A 23961-nucleotide genomic window follows, 5' to 3' on the forward strand; every position below is an offset into this window, starting at 1 on the left:
TGCTATATTGACTCTTGTCCAATCTGTACAGGAACTTGGTTTGCTATCTTTTGGCCTTCACGTAGTCCTAAGGAGAAAACATACTCCTTTCTTCCCATGGCAGGTGGTTTCTTTGTTCATTCATTGAATCACTCCTCATCTATGGCTCACCTAACTCATGCTAGACAGTGTTCTACATACACAGGCAAGGAAACGAGGTCACAGCCTCTGTATCAGTCTGGGTCCAGTCAGGAGAGAGAAACTACAGTCATCTGAACGATGCAAGTTGAATATAAAGAATTTAAGACTGTCATGTGGGATTGGGGTAACAGGGAGGGGCTGCGGGAAGTGCCGGGAGCTGTGAAGAACCTGGCATAGTAGGTATAAAGCAGCTACGAACCTGAGGGGAGCTGGGGATCTGTGCCCAGAGAGCCCACTGCTCTGGAGTCACTGGGAGAGGCCGCTCCTCCGGGCTGTCTCGCCGGAGGCCCCCCGCCCCGCCGGAAGCCAGCTGAGGGGAGGGTGGCACCAAGGGAGGCTTCCGGCTGCCGGGCGCTGCTGACGGTGGCGCTTCACCCACCAGGTGCAGGAGAAGCCTCTGTGCCACAGCCGCCGCGCGCCGCGGGGGCCACAGGCACCCTGCCCGGAGCTGCCGAGGCGAGCCGGGGGGCCCCCAGCCCCTGCGGCCTGCAGGGCTGAGCTGCTGTCACACGGCAGCCTGGCAGCCACCCACCGTGCTTGGCGAGCTCCAAGGGGGACCGCCTGGTGAGTAGACTGGGGCCAGGACGTCAAACCCTGTCTTCCCGAAATGTCGCTTCATTGTCTTCTCCGGACAAAGCTTAGCATCGTGCCGGCTGCTAAAAGGAAAAGATATCGAAAGGGCACAGATTTATTTTCTCAGATCTGACAAAGAGGGGTAGACTTGAGGGTGAGAGGCAGTAAATCGGTAACTGGTACAGGCCACCCCTTTGGATGCTCATCCTCCATTGACACCCTCTAAATCACTTGCACTTCCTGAGCAACAGCAAAACAAAGCTCTGTGTCTGCCTAATGAGATGTAGCTGCAGTACAGACATTTTCACCCTTTCCCCCAAATGGGAAGCAGCACAGTGCCGAGAGTCATGTGTCCATCTCTTCAATTACAATTACATTTAATTTTCTGTTAACTACTAACAACATATATGTAAGATAAAGATGAGACAGAGAAGAAAAAGTGGTCAGCACATAAAAATAAACATAGGAAAATTAAAAATATGGAAAGCTACTACAGCCCTTGTTTATGTAACTGCTCATGAGACCATAATTGATATTTCTGACTTCCTTCTTTCATTACCTGTTCCACAGTCCCCTCACCTCAGCCAGAGCCTCAGCTGGTTGGATTTTTTTTTACCTGGTTTAATGATATAAACTTTCATTTCCAAAAGATCTGGATCCTCGATAGTTCTGTTTTTTGTTTTTTGTTTTTGATTGCCGTCGTTTCCCGTTAACATTTACTACCAGGCATGGAAGTACCAAGATGCATCCCAGAGAATTCCATGGTTGCAGACATAGTCCTGCCTGCCTGTTGTGTAAAAACAACCCGACTTACTTCTGGTTATTGAGATCAATCATTCCAGCCAGTAGATTAACCCCAATTTTTAGCCTGTTGATTCAATGGCCAGGTGGCAGTCACATCTTCTGGTTCAGGTGGAAGCATTCCACTGTTGGGAGGTCAGATCCCCAAGCCAAAAGCACCCTGCATGGCTGGGGCAGGAATTAGAACTTCTGCAAGTGGACTGTTAAGAGTGATGATGAGAGGGCCAACCCCACTCCTACCCCTTGACTCCCGGTCCCATGGATTCTGGCTTTGGGAGAAACAGCGCCGCAAAACGGTTTCTGATTCAAAGCGTATCCTGCATCATGTTAAACAGAGCCCCACCCTTTAAGGGTGTTCTTTCCCAACTGGCGTCATAACTGAGTCGTCCGTGAGCCATTCCACCTTTTGATTAGGCCAGCAGCTTCTAGGTTATAAGTGTAGGCCAGAGTAGCTGAGTTCATGGACATGAGCCTCTTGCCCTACTTTGCTGTTACATGAATACCTTGATGAGATCCAGTGCTTTATGGAGTGCCGTGCTGACAGGTGTGTTATTCTGTGAGTCTGATGGTGGTGGTGCTGGCAGAAGGATTATGGCAGAGAAGACGAGTCCTTACCCAGAATATTTATTCCAGTGAGGGTGAACCTAATCAAGCCTCCTTCTTGATGGAAGAGGTTCAGTGTAATTAACCTGCCACCAGGTAGTTTACCTGATTGCCATGGGAGATGGCTCCCTAGACACGTTCTGCTGCAGAACCACCTGAAGAAGGTGCCAGGTGTTACTGCTGGGTACTACTGACCAGTGCCCTACAAGAGCCAGGCCCCGGAGATGCACAGGCCCTGCAGGAGCTTGCCCCAGAGCACACGGAACCAGGAAGCCACAGTCCCATCCTCCTGCAGTGCGTCTCCTGTGTCCTCTGCAGACAGAGCTCACTCTGTCCTCTGTCTGGTAAATACTTCAAGGGCCCAGATCCATTGTCGCAGATGGGTGGCAGAGAGTGAACTTGGATCTGAGAGGCATAAATTGAAGGCACAGCTTCCATGAATCTCATATTTTGTTGTGATTTACTATGATAAAATAGTGTAATGGAAAGAGTAAAAACTAGTTAACCACTTGAGAAGAAAAACATAGATCTTTATTTTGAAGGAGATATTTGACATTGGTAGAGTTTTCCAAACGTGGAGTATAAGGGTATTTATTTATTTGGTATTGATAAATATTATTATTTGCCAGGTAGTGGGAATTTCAAAGTTATTAACTTATGATTCTCTAGAATCGTAATAAATAATAAATTATATAGTGTCAATCAAGGCCAGTCAGTGTGACTAGAACTCTGATGTGGGAAATATAGGAGGGAAGGTGGTAGATTAAAGAGTTGACCTCAATATTACGCCTGGTTCTTGGAAGGAATTTGTGATTTGTCTAGGAGATATATACTTGTGTGTGTGTGTATGTGTGCGCAAATAGAGTGACAGAGAGAAGTCATGCTACAAGATGTAGTTGGAGAGATAGCAGTGGCCAGATTGTGAAGAACCGTGTTTGTTAAATGAAGGGGTTTGGATTTTATCCAACAGATTGTGGGGAGGCAAATGAGGGACATGCTGTGACCAGTTTTGTTTTGGGGAAGAGAAGCTGGTGGCATTAGAAAAAATAAAGTAGGAAAACTCTGACAGCTGTCTTGTTAAAAGGCAGTCACAGTAAGTAGAAAAAGAGGCGACCAGCTCCTGAGCTAACAGTGACCATGAAAGGTAGATGGAGTTGGGTTTTAGAAGCATGGCTAATAAGGAAATGTCTGTTGGATGTACAGTCTGCTTGAAAGTAGGTAAATAAGAGGGAGAAGTTTACAGTGACACACAAAGGACAAATATTCATCAGCTATTTCCTTAGTGTCTGATATATAATGGGGGCAGAGCCTGATGTCATTTGCTACTAGTAAATTGTAACTGTGTAAAGTGTGTGTGTGTGTTTATGTATAGATGTATATATTTACAAGTGTTTGATATGCCTGCTAAATATACATATGTGTACGTTAAGTATATATGGGAATATTATATACAATTTTAATGATACAGCATATGATATATATGTACAATTATTCATTCTCATTTAAATACCTGTAATTTACAAATAGTTCACTTGTAAGGATTCAGAAGTCCTTTGGGGCTGCTTGCGGTTGTCTCTTTCAGTTGTTGGTGGTTTGCCATTAGTTTTGTTTCTGGTGAGAGGTATTTTAAGTTATGATTTTCAGAGATGCCTACTATTTAAAACAGTGCGTTCAGTCCATTAGACTTTATTTATTGGTTATTTGGAATATGTCCCCAAATGTGGTAGTAGTGTGATTATATCAATAATATCTTCTAAAATTAGAGATTCGTTTTTCAGTTCCTGACTACTCACCTGAAAAATTGGATGACTTCATATAAGCCATTTTTTCCTTTTATCCTGAAGTTTATTATATAAAAAATGAAAGAATTGAACAAGAATGATTTCTAAGGTTTTTCCTAATTGTTAAATTTAGTGATTCTTTAACTGTACTGTTCATTTCTTAAATAAATGCCTTATTTTAAAATATATGGTTTTTATAGAATTCACACAAACGGTCCTCTAGAATCCAGGGTCTAGAAGTCTGTGTGGAGAGAAGATAGATACATTTGAGCTGTGTTACAGTGTCAGACGCTTGAAAGTTGTGGAAAACTAGACGGGCCTCTTCTCCAGGAAAAGCTAAACTGCTACAGAATTGGCTTGAAGACGTGAACTAGAGAGCAGTAAATTCAGTGATGGGGAAAGTCATGTGGCGGGGGGAGTGTTTGAAGGCGTTGACATTTATGTGCAGTGTGGCAGCTACAGGAATTCAGAATTGAGGTGGGGTCGGTATGACAGGCATGGTGCCTGTTGAGGCTCACTAGAGTGAAAGCTCCTTGAGGGCAGAGGCTTTGTCTCCTTGGCTGATTATTCTGTCCCCAGCACCAGCAGCGGTGCCTGACACATGTTTGGGGCCCCACATCTAGCTGTGTGATCTTGGGCAGGTTGGTTCAACTTTGCCTTGGTTTCCCCATGTGTCAAATGAGTGAAAGAATGAGTACATGGAAGAAGCAAGCAAGCAAGAAAATATTAGAATTGTTTGGCTCGGAAGAGCTAATTAACCAGTGACCAACCGTGAGATGAGCAGAACTTTCCAAGGGACTTGGATATGATGCAGAGAGGTCAGGATGAAGTTTAGTAATGAAGCAGCAGAATTTACCATCCTAAAGGGATGGAGAAAGAGAATGAAATATAAGCTGATACTTTAGTATAAAAAAGTATTGAAAAAGAAAAATGTACAGCCAAATACTGTCTTTTTTCATGATATAAAATGGCTATTTCTGTAAACATTTCTTTACAACTATCACTTAATTTGAGTGTCAGAATTTTGCTCAAGTAAGAATATCTTATAGTGGGGATAGCTTTGTGGTTTTCAAATACTGTGCTGCTACCTTTTTTGTCCTCAACTTTTAAACGTGAATGTAAATTAAATGTGTTGAAACAGATAGTTTTTTTATGCTTTCCACTGAAATTTTTTTCATTCCACAAGGAAATTTATCACGTTCATATCTGCAGCAGTTTATTCTGTGTACCTTTAGGTATTTATAGCGCTTACATTTCTGAAGTAAACATTGATTCAGTTAAAAATCAAATGAAGTCTCTAATCAATATTTCTTGGATTTTGTGCATAAATACATTCTTAGGGGACATAAATCTGCCCCTCAGTAATTCATATAGAACTTTAGTTGAAGGCAGTGGGACTCCTACATTAAAATGAGGCAGAATCTGGCTAAGAGATACACAGAGACTAGAACAACAGGAGTGGCGGTGCGTCAGGATGAGATCTTTACTTGTAAAGCGTGTGAATTAGAATCGTGCTGTTTTCCGTCGTGGTCATCACACTCGATGGATCGTTTTCCTGTCGTCTCCTTGGAAATCTGATAATGTGGTTTTATTCTTCTCAAAATAGATGTCTACTGAATTGCTTAAAACGTTGCTTAGTTGTATTAGTAGGCTGATCTCCTCAGTAAATATATAGTTCAAGAACAAGGTATAAATGAGATTCCATATCACAAAGGGAAAGAACTTTGGTTTGGCTTCCAACTAAATATACTCGCAGATGCAGATCGAGATGATAACTGGTAGAATTTTTATCAAGTATCTTATCTTTGTAACATTTTTCAGAGAATCTGCTCTCCTGGTTTCCTGCTGAAGGCGCAGACTGTGATGCCTGGGAAAGTTTTGTAAATTGCATCTCTATCCTAGATCCTGAATTTTTCATTTAAAGGTCAACTGTTCTTGTCTGTCTGTTCAGTCAGAGGCTCATTCTCCACTATATAATTAGGATAAAATATTTTCAGCCAGTATATATTATTCAAAGCCTTACAATGAATGGGAATTTTGAATCTTTGTATATCAAAAGGCAGGTTAATATACTGGTTTTTGTACTCTGGAGCCTGCTGGCGTTGGTCTCCTGGATTTGCCACTTGCCAGTTGTGTGATCTCAGGCAATTGGTGTAACTTTGCCACAGTGTCCTGATCTGTAAAATGGGAGCAGTGATAATACTGCCTGTTTCATAAGGTGGTTGTAGCATTAAATCTGAGTATGTCAAGTGCTGAGAATAGTGCCTGGCACAGAGCTAGCATCCCATAAACGTTTGCTCTCGTAACTGTTGTCCGTGAGAGCAGCTCCCTTAGACCTGTGGCCAGAACGGGAAGCTCTAGGTGCCTTTATTCCACCACTAAGCTCACTGTTGCCAACCTCTGTTGTCAGGTTTCTCCCTCTGATTTCACAGTTCTTATCTCTTTCACATGGTTTTCATATGTACTTATTTTACAGTTGTACTATATGGGAAATAAATATCCCAGTGATTTTATTTTGTGTTAGTCCACACTTTGGGTCTGAATCAGTTCAATATATTGAGTGTGCTCTGTGAAATTATATGTGCATTTAAATATTCCTATGCCATTTAACGAAGGTTTTTTTTCTTTAACCTTTATTTGGTACATTTTTTGCTTTATTTAGTACACTTCATTTTTATTCAATGATAGCAATGTATAAGTCCTTCAGTTTCAAGGATGTTATGCCAGGAACATGTTCTAACCCAAACACCGAATCTTCTTCTCTCCTCTCCCCTGCTTTCATGAAGAACAGCTTATGTGGTGTTAGAAAAACAGCTGACAGAATGTCAGAAGAGCGCCGTGGGGTTCTAGCCCTATCATGAACCTATCATAGAATTTTGGGTAATTCTGATCCAAAGAAATATGATTAGCATTTCCCTTTAAGCTTAAAGATTCAATATTTCATAAATAACCTAAAAGTAAGACGTTTTTCCTTCTTACTTGGCTTATAAATTGATCTCATTTCTTTTTTTTTAATTGACATGTAGTTGATTTATAATATTATACTAGTTTCAGGTGTACAACATAGTGATTCAGTATTTTTATAGACTATACTCCATCTGATCTCATTTCTTTATAGAACTTGATTCTGCAAAGCAAACTTCTAAAGTATGTTGTTTATTTTCCTTAATTTGCAAAGTTCTGGAAATGTTCTAGGTAAATGATTTGTTGTGACAGTTAGCACTGTGTTCAGAGGTGTGGACAGATCTTATCCAGAATGAAATCTGGCGTCTTTGCTGTGTCCCAGGAGGCTCTTCAGTTCCGACCTTGCTTCCTCTCTGACCTCAACTCCTGCTGTTCTCCCGTTTAATCTAATCAGCCGACCCCCTACTACTCCAAGAAGGTGCCAAGCCTGCTCCCACCTCAGGACTCCTGAATGCCCTTCTCCCCAAGTGCACCATACGTGGCTCCCATATTTCAGTCAGGTCTCAGTGCAGATGTGGCCACATCAGAGTTTGTCCCTATGCTCCTGTCTAGAATAGCCCTTCTGCTCTTACCCTGCTTTAGGTTTCTTCATAAAATTTACCTCTGACATAATATGTGTTTCACTTGTTTATTGTTTGCTTTCCCCACTGATATGTAACTTGTTCTGTTCTGTGTCCCTATTGCTTAGTAGAGATTTATGATGGTACATGGCAGGTACTCAAAAACTCTGTTGAATTAAGCAAGTAAATTATTATAATGTCTCCAATTTCACAGTTACCTAATGTGCTTTAAAGCTTTTAGAGATTATGTTTAGATAGATTTAGAAGGTGGATCTGAATTATAGTCTAGTTAAAATGTTCTGTTAACCACCCGTATGGAAAAAACAATTCTTAATTATTACTAAAAATACAAAATGTTAGAATTGATCTGATCCAAGAGTAGAGAATGTTAGATCTCTCAGAGACGGGGTTTATAGATCATCTAGCATATATTTCTTATTTTAAAGATTGGGAAACTGGGATCTGGTTATATTTGCAGGTGTGCCAGAGTGGCACAGCCTCTTAGTGGCCAGTCCCTAACTTTTGTCCACGATGTACTTCATTGTTCTTACCTTATACAACTTGCATATAACTGTTTAATTTCCTAGTAAATTTATTTTTTCTTAATTGTATTTTTTTTTCACTTACAACTTTACTATCTCCTCTACAAAGTATATGCTGTAATAGTATCTTCTCTATTTTTTAAATCACATAGTTATTACATGATGCTAGGTGTGTAAGGGAGATCTTCTTTGGTAGGTTTCTGCCTTCTTTGGAAATCTCCACTTGGATGTCTCATAGTTAACAGAATCAATATTTGTGAGAGCACATTCCTTACAGTCCCACCTGAACCTGACACTTTTGTTATATTTCTTTAAATAATTCGTCCTGGTCACTTAGGCCAGAAACTGAGGTTTGGGGCCGGGCAGGGATGTGGGATGGGTAGTATTTTTACCTCTCCCTGTCACTGATCCCCTGCATCTAAGAAGCTAACGAATCCTGTAGAGCTTCCTTCTTTCCTGGTAGATCTTGATCAGCTGGCATGACCCTCTGCTGAATGCTGGCCTTTGCAGAAAGTTTGTGACTTTGCTTCTCATTGCAGAAATCATCCTCTAAGAAACCAGTCAAATTCATCAGATGATATTGTGCCTTATTAGTGAGAAATTCATAACTTCACTTAAGGATAACCATTAAGGGCATAGGGAAACAGCTGTAGCATTTAATAGAGTGCTTTGGACTCTGGGTGTGCCTAGTAAAATAAGTTACTATTATTATCATTCCTCATTTTGAGAATGCATTTTTTCCCTCTTGTTACACTGTTAATTATTTTCTCAACAATAAGAAAGAATACTTTCCTTTTTAAAACGGTTTTAAATGAGCTCTTTTAAAAGCCATCTATCTGCAGATGGAGAAATTGAGTAAATTAACTGCCTTTCACAGCTACATAAGTGCTTTTAGCCCATCAAGTTACACTGAAGCATTTAAAGTTACCTCATTTACAACCAGCGAGCACATGCAAGCTCTCTAAGAATTGACACAACTGAGATCAACCCCATTTTCATTTCCCTCTAGTTCAAATATGTGAGAGAAATAAATCTGGTCCGTAATTGTTACATAGAAGTATCTGAATGCCTCCTAGTGGTATACTGTATGCTCTAATTAAGGAATTTAAAAAATAATATTTATTGAAGGAATAGTATAGATAAAATATTAAAACTTCGAAGTGCAAAGTAATAAAATCCTTTAATGATAGCATTCTAAATGGAACAAATAAATTTTTTTGCCGTATAAAATTAATTAAAAATCTTAACTGGAAAAGAAATATAATACATATGACGAAGATGAAAGTACTTTTAGTCAAAATTTTTATGTTTTTGGTTCAGATTAGATTATTTCAACTGACTTTTAAAAAATCTAGTGGAACTATTTTACACTTAAATATAGACAAATGTTGCTGTTAAGATTGAGTTACTTTGTTTACATTTATCCTTTTGAATTAATTTGATTACTATGTATAAATTTTAATTTCTTTGTATAATAAAATAGAAATAATGGTTTATAGAAATTTTGTGGTGCATTTTCAGAGGGTTTTGTTTTTTAATTCTGATTTTCAAGTTAAATAAAATGACTTATTCAGTAAATGTCTTGAAAATGCAGACTATAGCAAAACTTTAAAAGGAAGAATGCTGATTTAATTATTGCTTTAAATGCTAAAGAAATGACTCAACACATACAGAAATATAATTTAAAATGTAAACGAAGTCAGAGAAAGAATTCTGATGAGGGTCAGTAGGAGGGAGGAAAAAAAAAGCGATATCCCTTTGCTAAGCATTAAAAAATATTTAATTAGCCGCTTGCCAAAACAAAACAATTAAAATGGCAATTACCTTTAAAATAGCATCAGTGTATTTGCAGCTGTTGTGATATAAAGCTAGGAAACACGATGTTAATCTGAAATGAACAGTTTAAATATGAAATTATGATATCCTTGGCTTCCTGTGGTACAGCTGTCAAGCTTGGGCAGCTCGCTGGTCAATAGTGACATTCTCCGTGTCAGTGAGCAGAGTCTCCTGATACCGTCACCCGCGGTTCACACGTTGCTGAAGCTCCAACTGTCGAACGTTGAGTCCCCTGGTGATACTGCAGCTTCCAGACTCTCCTGACTGGCTCATGTTTCATTCTTTGGCAATTTGCCCTAATGATATCCCCCAGGAGCTTTCAGCCTCTCCTCCTTCCCATATTGCATCGTGGTGTATTAATCTGAGTGAGTGCAACCTGGGCGGCACACACTGTAATTTCCTACGGTTCCTTCTAAGATGCTCGCCTAATTTTTCAGGTTTCCTTTTATATGTTCTAAGTTTTGCCCCCAAACACTATATTTTCAGGAAGTTATAACCGTCCACATAAGATGCCCAAGAAGCTACTTTGCTGCTTATGTGTTTTTCAGAGGGCCTTCTGAAACATGAGGCTTTTTGCAGGCAGAATTGGTCAAGATAATGTGATTCAGGTCGTTAAGTAAATTGTTTTATGAGTGTCTTCGGTCTTTGATAACTTGAGCATGTCTCTCTGTTTGGAAGGTCAGCGGCCGCTTACTGCTGTTTTCCTTTCACAAATTCTAGTTAACCGCCTGTCTCCATGGATCGGTCGCCCTGCTCTACCCGATGTACTGGCAGCACATCTACATCCCAGCGCTCCCTCCTCATCTGCTGGACTACTGCTGGTAAGCTGGCTCTGCCGGACCCCTGGCAGCCCAGGTGTTAGGGTTAGAAAGAGCGATTCATGTGTAGATCCAGTGAGCTTGGAGTACATGTGTGTATATACATGAATGAGATCCCTGAAACGTGACGTGGAGATGAGTAACAAGTATTAAAAGGTGGTTTTATGAAGGGAAGAGTAGTTCTCTCCAAAGGTAGCAAAAATTTATACTTGGCAAACATGAAGTTCTTTAGATTTTGTGAGTTTCCTCTATAATCATCTAGATAACTAAATGCATAAATAGAAGCCGGTCCGGTCTTCGCGGTGGTTAGGAGCATTTCAGAGAAGTTGTAGTGTCAGTGAGAGCACCACATCCCAGATGCCAGCATTTGTCCGCAGAGTCTTTCAGACACCAGGTTGCCTCTCTCGGAGCACACGCTCGTGACCTCCCCCTCAGGACACGCTTTCCCGCACGCCTCTTCCCTCAGTAGCACATCCAGTACCAGATACCAGCAGAGGGGTTGCCTCTAATGCAGGGGTTCCCTGAGTTCCTGGTTATCGAAGCCTCAGCCTTGAGCCACTGTGAAAATCAGTGTTGACAAGTGTCGGGGGCAATTCTGGAAAGTTTCTTGGCATCACAGACACAGCTGCCAGTGATCTCACCCAGTCTGATTTCAACTGTCCCCTTCTCCTGGAGGTTAGGGAAGAATTAGACTCCCAAACAGCAGCCTTGGGATCTTCCTCGGGGCTGTAGGGTAATCATCTTCTGCAGGCGTAGCTCAGTTCTTAAGAAACCAGATGACATTTTTACTCTAAACCATGCATGTGCGCGCGCACGTACACACACACACACACACACACACACACACACACACACACACACACACACACACACACACACACACACAGAAAGAAGGAACTGATTTTGACCATAATGTGTTCATTTATATCACAACTAATGTTATTAAAAAACAAAGATCTTTTAGAATCAAAGTAGTTATTTATTTAACTTTCTGATTTCATGAAAAGCAGATCACTTAAAGTGTTTAAGGGTTAAAATGATCTAAGTTCATAACATTGACGTTTTCAAGACTAGCCTTCTTCAGGACAAATGATTTTTAACGAGAGTACGTACCTTTGGCCACATATTGATTATACCAGTGAATTGTGTGTTTCCACAGCAGGGTAATAGTATTGATAATGCTGGGCAGCAGGTTTCCAGTGACCTCCCACTGCCATTCTGCACTTTGGGTGCTGGGAGGGAGAAACAGTGGGGCAGGAGACTGTAAGTGTGTGGTTTAATTACACTGTGAAGCACCACACACACGAGTCTGCAAGTAAAGCTGGATCTAGAAATAGCTCTCTTGGTATTTACTTTAGAGTGTTCTTCTCTGACCAGTATACCGAGAATAGATTAGCATCCTTGAAAGCAGGAACCTCAATTCTTTCATGTCGACATGTGTAGTAGATCTTTCCACATAGTATTCAGTAATTAAAACTTATTTTAAATAATATTGACAAAAGTATTTGAAAATATATTGATGTATGATTCTTTAAAATCTATATTAAAGTAGTGGTTCAAGCACCAACACTTTGTGAGGTTTAGAATTATATTTTATCATATGTAATGTTAATGCCATTCAAATTTTTCTACAAAAATGTTCTGAAACCTTAGGAGGTAACATCCCTTTAAGTTCAGTTCTCTGTAATGATTGCACACTTAGGACTTTCTAAAATGTTGTTATTTAGAAACTATCGCTACCTCTTTACAGATATGTCTTCCTGATACTTTCTAACCCTGCCATCAAGTCCTTTTTCTGCTGCTTCCACTGTGATGAAGGAAGCTTGTTTCAGTCCTCCTAGTTTCTAACCTCTGAAATAGCCACTTTAGGACAAGTTCTAACAGCCGCCATGCCAGGCACTTCCCTGGCCCAGAGAGCAGAGCAGTGATAGTCAAACAGGGAGTTATCTGAGAGTTCCTGCACCTTAAGGTCACAGTGATAGGCTCAGCTTCTGACATAGGAAGTGGGCAGTATCATATACTTTTTTTTTCCCCGAAAATAGCTGTCTATGACTCCAGCTCTCTTTCATTGTCAGAAAATTCCATGGACTAAACTGTTCCCTAGGGAAAGTGGTTTTCTTCCCTTTACATCTTTGCAAATGATCCTATATGCAAAAGGGAGAAAAATATTAGAGATTATCCCTTCGATCTCATGGGTTTTTTTTTAAAGAAAATGTTATATTCCACCCCAAAAATAGCACCAGGAAGATGTGATGGGGTAGATGTGTATTTTGCCAGCTCTTCAAGGTGACTGGACTTTCCCAGTCCTGAGGCAGTCCTGACTCCTGGAAGTGTGTCTCTGGTGTGGCACAGACTTGGAGGGCCACGATGCCATCTTGTGACCGTGGATGAATAGCGCATCTTGGTCGGCTGAGGAAGGCTTGCTAATTTGCCGGCTCATTCATTCATCCATTTGTACGCCAGACGTTTAGTAAACATGTGTTTGCCAGGCTGCGAGTATGTAATGTAATGAGTAAGACGTAGCTCCTGCCCTCTCGGATCCCCAGATAGGAAGAAATTCCCACGTTTGTGCACATGTACACACGCGCACATGATGAGCACAGAGGAATACTGTGATGCTCTAGGGTTTAGGTCTGAGGCGTATAAAAGAACGCTGAGCAGAACACCTAGGAGGAAGTGCCCACCTATCTGCTAGGGTAGGGAAGGCTACTGGGAAGAAGTGACGCCATCTTTGTTTTCCCCTTAATCTACCAGTATAAGGGGGAAATGGGGAGTTTCTATTTAACAGGTATAAAGTTTCAGTTATTCAAGATGATTAAGTTTTAGAGATCTGTTTAACATTGTGCCTTTACTTAACCAATACTCTATTGTAGACCTAAAAATTTGCTAAGAGGGTGGATCTCATGTTAGGTATTGATACTGTAAAAACAAAGCAAAACAAAACAACAAAGGGAAAGTACTTTAATATAGCAAGTCTAAAGTAATGTTGCCAGACACGCTTAACCTTCTGAGCCCTTAAACACCTCGGAGGTAGTATGATTCCAGTACCAGTAAAAGTATAATCATTTATTTGTTCGAGAATGGTTGTCACCTTTTTATTTAGGCTATCTATCTGATTCTTCATTCTATGAAAGGAGAAGATGTAGCTCCTAAGAGAATAGTGTTTTAAAAACATAAATGGAAAATTATGTTGTTTAGACTACCCTAAGTTAATATACTGCTGTTAACAGCCTACCCCATGGGTGGCCTCCATGAGAAAACCTAAAAAGAAAAAAAGCTATTACATAGTAATTATTTTTCAGCAAAGATTAGTTGCTACCGAAAAGAAGCAGCAGTCATAATAGAGCCTTCTGTATCTTATCTTTGCAAAATAATTCCATTGACAGAAAGATCTAGGATAGTTTTGCACATAGCTGATAAAACATCTGTGTTGCCAAGGAACTCTTCCTGACTTATTAACACTCTGTCTCATTAGGAGATTTCAGCTAGGGTAGCAAAATTACTTTTCATGAGACTTGGCTGACTTAATATTAGGATGTATACAATCCAATTTTCATGACAATGAAATAACTATTCAGTTAAATCTATATTCTGAAAAAACATCATGTTTATTTTAGGAAAGTATGCTCTAGTTGATAATGTTTGCAGTCTAACATGTTTCTATTTTAGATTTTGTAGAAATTAATGAAGTAAAAACACGTAGAGATACCCAGTGATCCCATAGAAAAAGTTTTGGTTTACTTTATTATTAAGTTCTGCATAGGAATTCTTTATTGGATTTTTATTCTAGTTTAACAGTTTCTGTAAATTTATTGTTTTATGTTTCAAGAGGTGACTAGCTTTCATGAAGTTTTAAAAGTGTTACCTTAGTGTATTTCATAGGACTTCAGTTGGTAGTTATTACTTTTGGCTCTGATTGTTTGAAATCTGATCCACTCAGTGTACCTTCAACGTATGTAAAATGGATGTAATAATTATTTTTAGAAGTCTTAAGTGTTTTGATTAACACTCATTGTATTAAAACGTGCTTTGAGATTTGAGATGTTATGAATCTTTCTATATTATGAATCCTGTTGGATAACCTAGCCTGGGGCGAATTGGAAAATTGCACAGTAACGTTAATAAATTTGTACTATTTTGGGTGTGGAGAAGGCTTGACATATTTAAGATCTTGGGAGTTGCCCACCCTGTTTTGTGAAAGTTGCCGGAACCCAGTCATGGGAGCCCAGAGGAGTTAGTGGCACATATTTTATATCGTCTATGGAGTCACAGAAGGAATTCCAGAGATGAGAACTTGAACTGGGGAAGCAACTAGCCTCCTTTTATTTAAGCAAAAGTGGAAGAGTCCACATTTATTCCTTCTGTTTCCTTTTGAAGGCAGAAAATATGTTAGATCCTAGGGATATCAAGGCCTATAAATAGTTCTCAACTTTCAGTCAAATGAAATATCCAGAATATCAGATCAATTCCAGATGGTCTACTGCATAAAAATAAAAAAAAATTAGGAAGGAACAAAGCTGTAGAAGACAAAGACAACTGGGAATTAGAATCTAGTACAATATGACTTAAGGAACAGGCTAATAAGGATTGGAAGAAGAACTTGAACCGTTTTTATTTTTTGTGAATCCTGGATATAGAAGTTAGTGGCTAGCCATCCCTTAAATAAATTAGGAACTGTTTAAGGTTACTTTGAAAACTGTGGATCTACCAAGGTGCCTCTTTTATCTGTTACTGATTCTCAGTAGCAAAGTGGACATGCAGGAGTTTGGACAGCTCTGTTCTAATAATGACGGGGATGTTTGGAAAATTATGCAAATTCTTTGAAAAAGAAGGTTATCTGTTTTCATTAACAGAAAAGGTTTGCATTAAATATAACACAAAGATGTATATAAAAGAAATGCCAAAAATGTTTTATTTTTAAATAGCTATTTACTTGCATATCTTCTATCACATTTGTAGACATTGTTCATTTTCATGTTTTCTTGTTAAATAACATTTTAATTTTGAAATGTCAAGTTGAATAATTTCTGCCCTATATTTCATGAGAAATAGTTTTGAAATTGCTAGTAAGTCTTAATTTGTATATTACAAAAATTATTTAATGTCTGTATTCTCTGCCAGAGTATAAGCTCCAGAAGGGAATATATTCTGTCTATATTGTTCATTATTGTACCCTAACCCCTATGCCAGGTACTGGCACCTGAGTATGCTCCACATATTGTGTTGGATTAATCAATAGAATTCTTAAACTTACCTGAATATTTTAAAATTTATTAAAATTATATTATTATTACAATTAAAAGTGGGATAAATAAGAATGTACAGAGTTTAAATAATAGACAAGATACATGAGTGGAAAGATAGCACAGAAATAGAATGGTAACAGTGGGGGAGGAAATTATTTATATTTGCACCTCTAGTTCCCAAACCGTGCCTGGCACATAGTAGGTCTCAGTAAATATATTGTGACTGACTCAAAAATTTGGGTGACTAAATAGTAGGTGTGAAACAATGAATATATATTAAGAAAATCATATAAGAATCTAACTGAATAAAAAAACTGTACAAAGAAATGTGAATAAATTTGATGATTATTTAGGATATATCTGATGGGGAGTATACAGAAAAGATTCATCTCAGACTATGGCCTAGACCCTAATATTCTTGTTTTTTAAACATTATAACTTTTAATTATAAATGATTTCGTGATTTTATATAAATCAACCTTAATTTGAATATATTAATGGCCTCTAAGATTATATTTGAGTTTTCTATACTGAATAATTTTAAATATCTATGATGTACTGTTAGAACTATACATTTAATAAATTTATTTTTTAAAGCATTCTGAATTACTTATTGTTTCAGTTTTAATGAGCTATATGAACACATACATATATATTTTTAATTTAGTGCCCCAATGCCATACCTGATCGGAATACACTCCAGCCTCATAGAGGTGAGTATCTTTCAGACATGAGATTGTGATAACTATTATTTTTATGAATTAATTTAAAACAGGTGTGTTTTGAAAGAATATCAATTGAATAGTACAAAGAAGTGACTAGTTGCATATTTAGAGTGTACTTACATGATCATTTTCAAAAAGGTAGTGTTAAAATAACTTTATTTTAATTAGTATGCAAAATGACCATCTTCAGTGGTACGAGACCCATTGAAAGTAGGTTCAATTTGGTTGAAGTCGTATGGTAAGTTTTAAATACTAAAAACCTTAGTCTTTGATGAACCACTTTCTTTATGGAACTTGAGATCTTTTATATCTATTTCTCTTTCAGAAGAAATATTTCTGTATTTTGAAAGTGAGAATTCATGTAATTATGTGTCATAAAGGGAAAGTTTTTATTTTGCAAACTTCACTATAATTCAGTGTACCGGTGTTTTTCAAAATGTGTTTTAATACACTAATCATGAACTTTTAAATTAGAATATAACTTTGTAAGACTTTAATTTCAGTCCTATTGGGACTTAAAATGTAGTTTGTTTTGTTTTTTTTTTTTGCACTGTCATTCGAAAATGACTTTTGTCACTTGTTATCACTGTAGTGAAAAACCTTGAGCTTTAAACACCTTGAGCTTCAAATCAGTGAGGTTTCCAGAGAAGACTTCTTATAAGATTAGCTTCTAAAAAAGTAAACAAAAGACTTGGGTCAGTTGCATGGCATCATTATGCCGGCTGATTTTTTCAAATATATTTCTTTTCTTGCTGGTTGTTCATATTGTACTTTAACCCAGTTTCTAATAAGCAACTTTAATGAGTTAGATTTGGTTTTCTGATTAGTTGTTGTCATTGTATATACCATCAGTCATCACTTTGCTGATCAAGGAAGAGCCTGGTGATTATTTTAAAATTCCTGAGCATCCTTTGTGGAGAGAGTCGTGCTTTAACCATTAATAAAGAATACGTTTTAATGAATTTTTAGTAGGTTTAATTCCTTTTTAATTTTGAAGTCTGGGTTGGATAACATTATGACTCTATATTTTGTCAATTTTTAGAAAATAACTTCTTACAGCCCAAGGTACTTGCATTGAAAGGACAAATTGTATAAGATAAAACATGAATAAATAGGTATTTAATCTGTTATTAGAGTGTGGAATATATGACTGGAATTTTATTCATCAGTAGTTTGACTTTTTGCAAAATCTAACCATGGTTGGTTGGTATGGTTTCAAAAAAAGTTATCAAATTTGATTTTGATGTTAGTGCACGTATCTCTTCTTATGTAATGTACCTAATAGAATATGTCATTTTTATAATACATTTATTTATACAGATGAAAAATATTTAAAGTGGTTGATTGTACCTGTTGATGTTATTATTATTTTTACATAATGATTCTAGACCAACTTTTAAAACAAATGATTCAGCTTTTCCAAAATATTGTAGAAAGGAGTACATGCTTTAAATATTCAATTCAGTTTATCACATGTTTATTGTACACCTGTAGAGAAAATCAGTCCTTTTTTAAAGGAGCAAATTTAAGAATTTTTTACTCCTTAGAGTATTGTCTTGGAGAAGCAGTCCTTTCTAACTTTAAATTGGCTCTTATTAAATGAGACTGTGTAAAGCCATGATTAGATCGGCTGAAATCTCTGTACCTTTTATACTCTGGACTTATCAAACTGTCTTAATAGTCAGTTTTATTTGGTTTAATAGTGAATGAGAAACTATAATAGGAACTTTAAGAATGTTTTTCAACCAGTTGGGTACCATTTAGTAACTTTCTTCTTAATCTTTTACCAGGTGATACAGATCCTACGTTTCTATTTTTATGATGACATTATTACACAGATTATTTTCACTAAAATTCTGATCTTTTGTGCTTTTTTATTTTATATAAATGGTATTATAATTAAAATATAAATATATATTTACATATTTTATATATGAGACAGAACTGAATAATTTTTCACATTTGTTTGGCTGCAAGTACAACTAATTTTTTGTGGAGGAAGAATCAAAATATTCTCTTCTCTCAGTCAAGACAGTTTCAACACTTTTTATCAGTTTTACAAAGACTTTTAAACAATTGTTCAAAGACATGAAATTAATGTCTTTCTAAATCTTTTTTAAAAATTATTTTTATGCGATCATAAGTAAAAGATGACTAGAAATCTCTTTTTAAAAAGTAAATTTGCTTCTAAAATAAAGGACAAGGGCATTTTGTTCTCCCTGAAAACTAGACTTTAGGGATGAAGTCAAAGCAAACTAAGGCCTGTGATTGGGAATAAGTCAGTACAGGCTACAGATGTGAGGGTTATATTATTTGTTTTAATGCACAAATGATTCTAGGTAAAGTGTTGGCCCAGTTTCACAGTATCGTGTGGCTGCTTCCACCGTGTCCCTTCCCTTGCTCCGTGTGCAGAGTGTGCAGGTGTGCTGGCATCACCTGGAAGGAGGATGGCATGTGGAGGATGCCAGGAGTCTCGCCAGTTCAGCATCTGCTGTTGTTCTCAATAAGATTTTGTCTGTGTCCTAATATCATTTTCTTATTTTTGAAGAAAAAGCACATTGTTTTCTCACATTTTCTTACTCTTTCCCCATCCAAACAAGTTGATGAATTTTATGAGACGTAAAAATATGGGACAGAGAAAGTGGTGCTGTTTTATATGCCATATGACTTTCCACTCCTGTTTAGAAAAAAATGGCTAAAGCCTGATTTGGAGGGAAATAACAGAGAAAATACATTAATAAGAATTTTTTTTTAAAGATTTAAATTACATGCTATCTTCTCCCCCGTTTTTTGCCTTTGTAGAATTGTTCTCGTTTTAGGGAGGCCCAGTCTGTTGATTTATTGAAATGAATACATTTTCCATTCTTAATGAGTGTTCCCGTTAACAAATTTTAATATTCAGCTATTATTAGACTTCTTAAAACTAAGAGAAACTTTGAAAAAGGTATACATTTCATACTAATGCTAATTTCCTTTATTCTGAGATTTTTTTTTTAAACTTTTTATTTTATATTGGAGTATAACCGATTAACAATGTTGTGATAGTTTCAGGTGCACAGCAAAGTGACTCAGCTATTCAGAGTTTAGTGTTAGCGTCATTACAAACATTTTGGGGTCACATAACCATTACTCTATGCTATTTAGATGAACTCATTTCATTCCTTGAAAAATACATCAGGTTTCTGGATTATCTTTACATTTTCTGTTAAAAGGGCAACTTAGAATTGAAGAGGGAAATCAAAATTATTATATACTTTTTGCATACAAATGCCATTAATATAAATATAGTTTTTGTTCATAGGTTATTTTTGTAGTTATGCTATAGTTGATTTGTAGATAACCACGTATTTATATATGTAAACCTTTTTTACGTATATGTATGCACATGGAAAGGAAATGAGTTTATTTATAAATGTTTTGACAATAGTATCACTGTTATAAGTTACTTTCTTAGAAATGGCCATTTTCTTAGTCTTACTTTAGAATAATTATAATGTCTGTTACAGGATAGAGTTTTAGAATCACATGCCCCCTTGAGAATGCATATTCCACATAGACATTGTGGCTATCCTAACACATAAAAATTCCCTCCTCTAGACTACCATTTTCCTAGCAAATTTAACATTCTACCTGATACGCAGAGATTTGAAATCCTAAGTGGATCACAGAAATTCCAAGTGGATCACAGAAATTCCAGTCTTGGCTAACTTAAAAAATTGGCTTGGCCAATTTAATATTAAGCTATTTAAATAATCTGAAAAAATGGCTATTATTCTAGAATGTCACTTTTAAAACTACTGCACTGAAATTAATTGACCAATTGCTAGTTGACCTATGCAATTAGGGAATTCTGGGTTGATGGATATATTTCATTAATGCACACCTTACTTATTTTCATTAGGAAATAAGATTATTTGCTATCATCTAGATAAGACTAATAGAATTATATGATTTGTTTAAGTAGACATATTAGTTTAAATAAGAAAAATAAACTATAAATATTTTCTTTCTTTAAGGATAAAAATTTAATAAATTCTAATTTACTATCATTTATGCATATATTGAGATAATTTGACCATTTGACTAAGCTTTCAAACAAATATGACAAATCAAATAGTTAATCTGATAGGCTATTAAATTTGATCCTTTATATTAAATTCATGGGATAAACATTACTAACAGTAAATTCCATATTACTGCTCTCTGTCATTTTTTCTTACTCAATTTCACTTGTCATCATCAACTTATACCAAATTTACATGAAGATATAGAGAAAATATTTATTAATTTAAAACTTACTTTACTACTTAGTAGTCATATTTATTGTTTTGTGTTAACCCTGCAGTATGATTTAGGCTAAAAATAGCTATAGAACGGGCCACATGTTCCTGTATCATAGGATTGAAATTCAATTGGTAAAATTTAAAGGATGTAAATATTTAGTTTAATATAGCCATGCCTATTTTGTATTTGTTGTAGTATCTCTTTGGTAGTTAAATTACATTCAGTGTCTCCAAACTATTAATATATTTAGATGAGTAAACATGCTATTTTAAGCATTTTTAATCTTTTTTTTTGAACGGTTTAGACAGACTTTCTCATAAGGCAAAATTGTTTATATTCTTTTATGATGTAGAATTTTCCTTTTTTCTTTTCCTAAGGATAATGCATTAAGATAATTTTCTCTACATATCTAAGTTCATTATAACTTTGGAAGGAAAATATACTAAGATGTTTGTTTATAATTGTGTTTTTTAAACAGAGAGTGAAAAATAAATCATTGGAGGATGTGGTTATGTTAAATGTTGACACAAACACTTTAGAATCACCATTTAATGACTTGAGCAGCCTACCGAGTGACGTGGTAAGTCTGGAGGATATTTTGTGGTGAACAAGCGTATATATGTTTTCTCCTGGACCCTTGAATCACCAAGAGTTACTTTCCCATTTTTCTGTCTGAAATAGAAGGGCTGAATATGAGCATGTGGTGTGAGAGGAGTCAAAGCAGAGTCTGTCTTTCGTATTTTTACCTTTTGGCAGTTGAGGAGATGTCAGATGCAATATCATATTCCTTATTGTAAAAGTAGGATCGTAATTAAAAAGCTAGATGCATTCATTAGGCAGAGTTTCTTTAAACATAAGTCTCTTCATCTCATCTTAATCATTATATTACAAAGTAGGCATTTCTGTCTGCCTAGTGGCATGTCTTGCAAAAGAATGAGAGAGTTTTTGAAGGCAAGAAGAAGAAGGGGGCCAATTATCGGCTTTTGCTTCCCTGCCACCTGCCAGCGCTTTTCCTTTTAATTAATGATCTGATGGCACTGGTCAATATAATAAGAAATGCTTGTACAGTTGGGGTCAGAAAATTCTGGCTTTGATCTCCCTCAACTTTCTGAAACATTTATTTGTTTTCTCTAAATTATTTCAGTTTTATTTTAATCCTTTCTATCCTGCTGAGGGCTGCAAGAATGAAAACCTACACTGTTTGTCATTTGCTCTGGCAGAGCAAAGACTGCTTACTTAGAATTCTATTTGTAAATTAAACTGCAAACCCAGTTTGTCATAAAAGACATCTGATCCTTTTGAAATGACAAAAACTGTCTTTTGTCTGTAAAGGCTGATAAATTAAGTGCCGGCTCTCTTCTGGTCTTTGATCTTGCAGAGGTTTGTGTGTGTGTGCATGTGTGGGTCTGCAGCTTATAATAGGATATATTCTGTACTTTGTGTTAAATAGTCTCCAAAGTCAATTTTCTGGCCTTCGTATTCCTCAGAACAGGGTAAAAATGCAGATTGTACTGTTTCTGTATATATTCTAATGGCTATTTTAAAATATCTTTATAACATAGTTCCAAGTTAAAATAACTCCCCTTTAAAAAAAAAAACCCATTGTTTATTCAGCTATATTAAAATTCGGGAATAAAAAACCTTTAAAATATATTTTTTTCTGTAATACTGCAAGTACTTTGAAATCACTGTTAGGGAGCTTGAAAATAAAAAAGAATAAAAAAAATCTCAAACTCAGAAAATACAGTAATACTAGCCTTGATTGCTTTTATGGCTAGTGATAGGGAAAATGTGACTTTAAAGTCAAACTCAGATTATTTATGCCCATAAATAACCTAAAATACTTGCTGACCTTGAAGCAAATTAAATCGAACTACTTTATCTAACTGTAGTAAAATTTATGCTATGTATGAACAAATCCAAACCCAGTCCAGTGAAGAATTATATTATCTTTTTAGCTCATTATAACTCGATTGCCTCATTATAAAGATTTTGCAGAAGCTGCTAGAAAGGATTGGAGTTGTTCATTTAGAAATCCATCAAAGTATTCTTCACTGGATAGGGGCATAATTATGAAAATAAAGTCCTAGCTTTTAAGAATGTTTTCCTTATGTGCATGTAGTTCCTACCATTAATTCCCTAAGAAGAAAGGATTGTTTTTTCTTTTTTTTAAATGAGGAAGGATAAGAAAGAGGAAGAAAAAAGAAAAAGAAATCAGCTTTTTTGTGTTATATTAAAATTTTTATAGTCAGCCCCAGTGATAGCTGATTATTTCTTTGAGAAAAACAATCTTTAATAGTAATGTTTTGATGAGTGATTCTTTTTAAATTGGGAACCTCTACTTTCCTAGTAGAATTAGTTTGATATTGAAACATTTATTTAAATATGTGAGGAAGTTAAACAATATTCATGAAATGTAAAAGCCTAAATATATAAATGACAAGAGGGGCCATCTCATTGTTTATTTATAAGCAACAGTTAACTGAACATAACTGAAATAGTAAAAACATATTCATAAAAAGGAACTCTGCAAGGTAATGTAGATATAACTAAATATATGCTCGGCATTAAGGAGTGCAGACTTAGACAAATTTGAAGAATGAATAAACTGAAATAGTCCTGAGGTGGAGCTAGGACTATCTACAGAAAGTATGAGATGTTTTAAAGTTAGAGTCATTTTCTAAAAATGTTTCAGGTGATTGTTCGTTTAACCCAGCTCTAATAAATTTAGCTTTTTCATCAGTTTTCCAAAGCTATCTCTTATAGTAGGAAATACAATAAAGTATCACATCATACTTGCTATAATTGTAAATGTTTTAAATGAGACGTGTTAAAAATCACAAATGATCATACTGAATTTTTCTGTGACTTGAATTAATAAAATATACTTGAAGCCTGAAAAATATTACAGTTGGTATTGTTTGATAACTTAATAAATTAACTGATATTTAAATGGGGACATTTTAAAATCATTCACCAAAACATTAAAATTATGCTTACAGGCTAGATGGCTTTCTGTGCATGTGCACTTTATTATCGTGTCAGCTT

At 36.3% G+C, this 23961-nt stretch overlaps 1 protein-coding gene across 9 annotated transcripts in view; it reads left to right on the forward strand.

Annotated features, from left to right (window-relative positions):
* The window catches only part of DENND1B (DENN domain containing 1B), a 341500-nt gene that overhangs the window by 217957 nt on the left and 99582 nt on the right, over positions 1–23961 (forward strand). For 8 of the 9 annotated variants that reach the window (XM_079925473.1, XM_079925475.1, XM_079925481.1 and 5 more), the window contains 3 exons: positions 10561–10661; positions 16572–16617; positions 21392–21493. In XM_079925473.1, the coding sequence (XP_079781599.1) occupies positions 10561–10661; positions 16572–16617; positions 21392–21493 (249 nt within the window). The remainder of the gene's footprint in view (positions 1–10560; positions 10662–16571; positions 16618–21391; positions 21494–23961) is intronic. The other variant, XM_079925476.1, reaches the window with a different exon arrangement.

The sequence above is a fragment of the Stenella coeruleoalba genome, assembly GCF_951394435.1.
Source record: "Stenella coeruleoalba genome assembly, chromosome: 1".
NCBI lineage: Eukaryota > Metazoa > Chordata > Mammalia > Artiodactyla > Delphinidae > Stenella > Stenella coeruleoalba.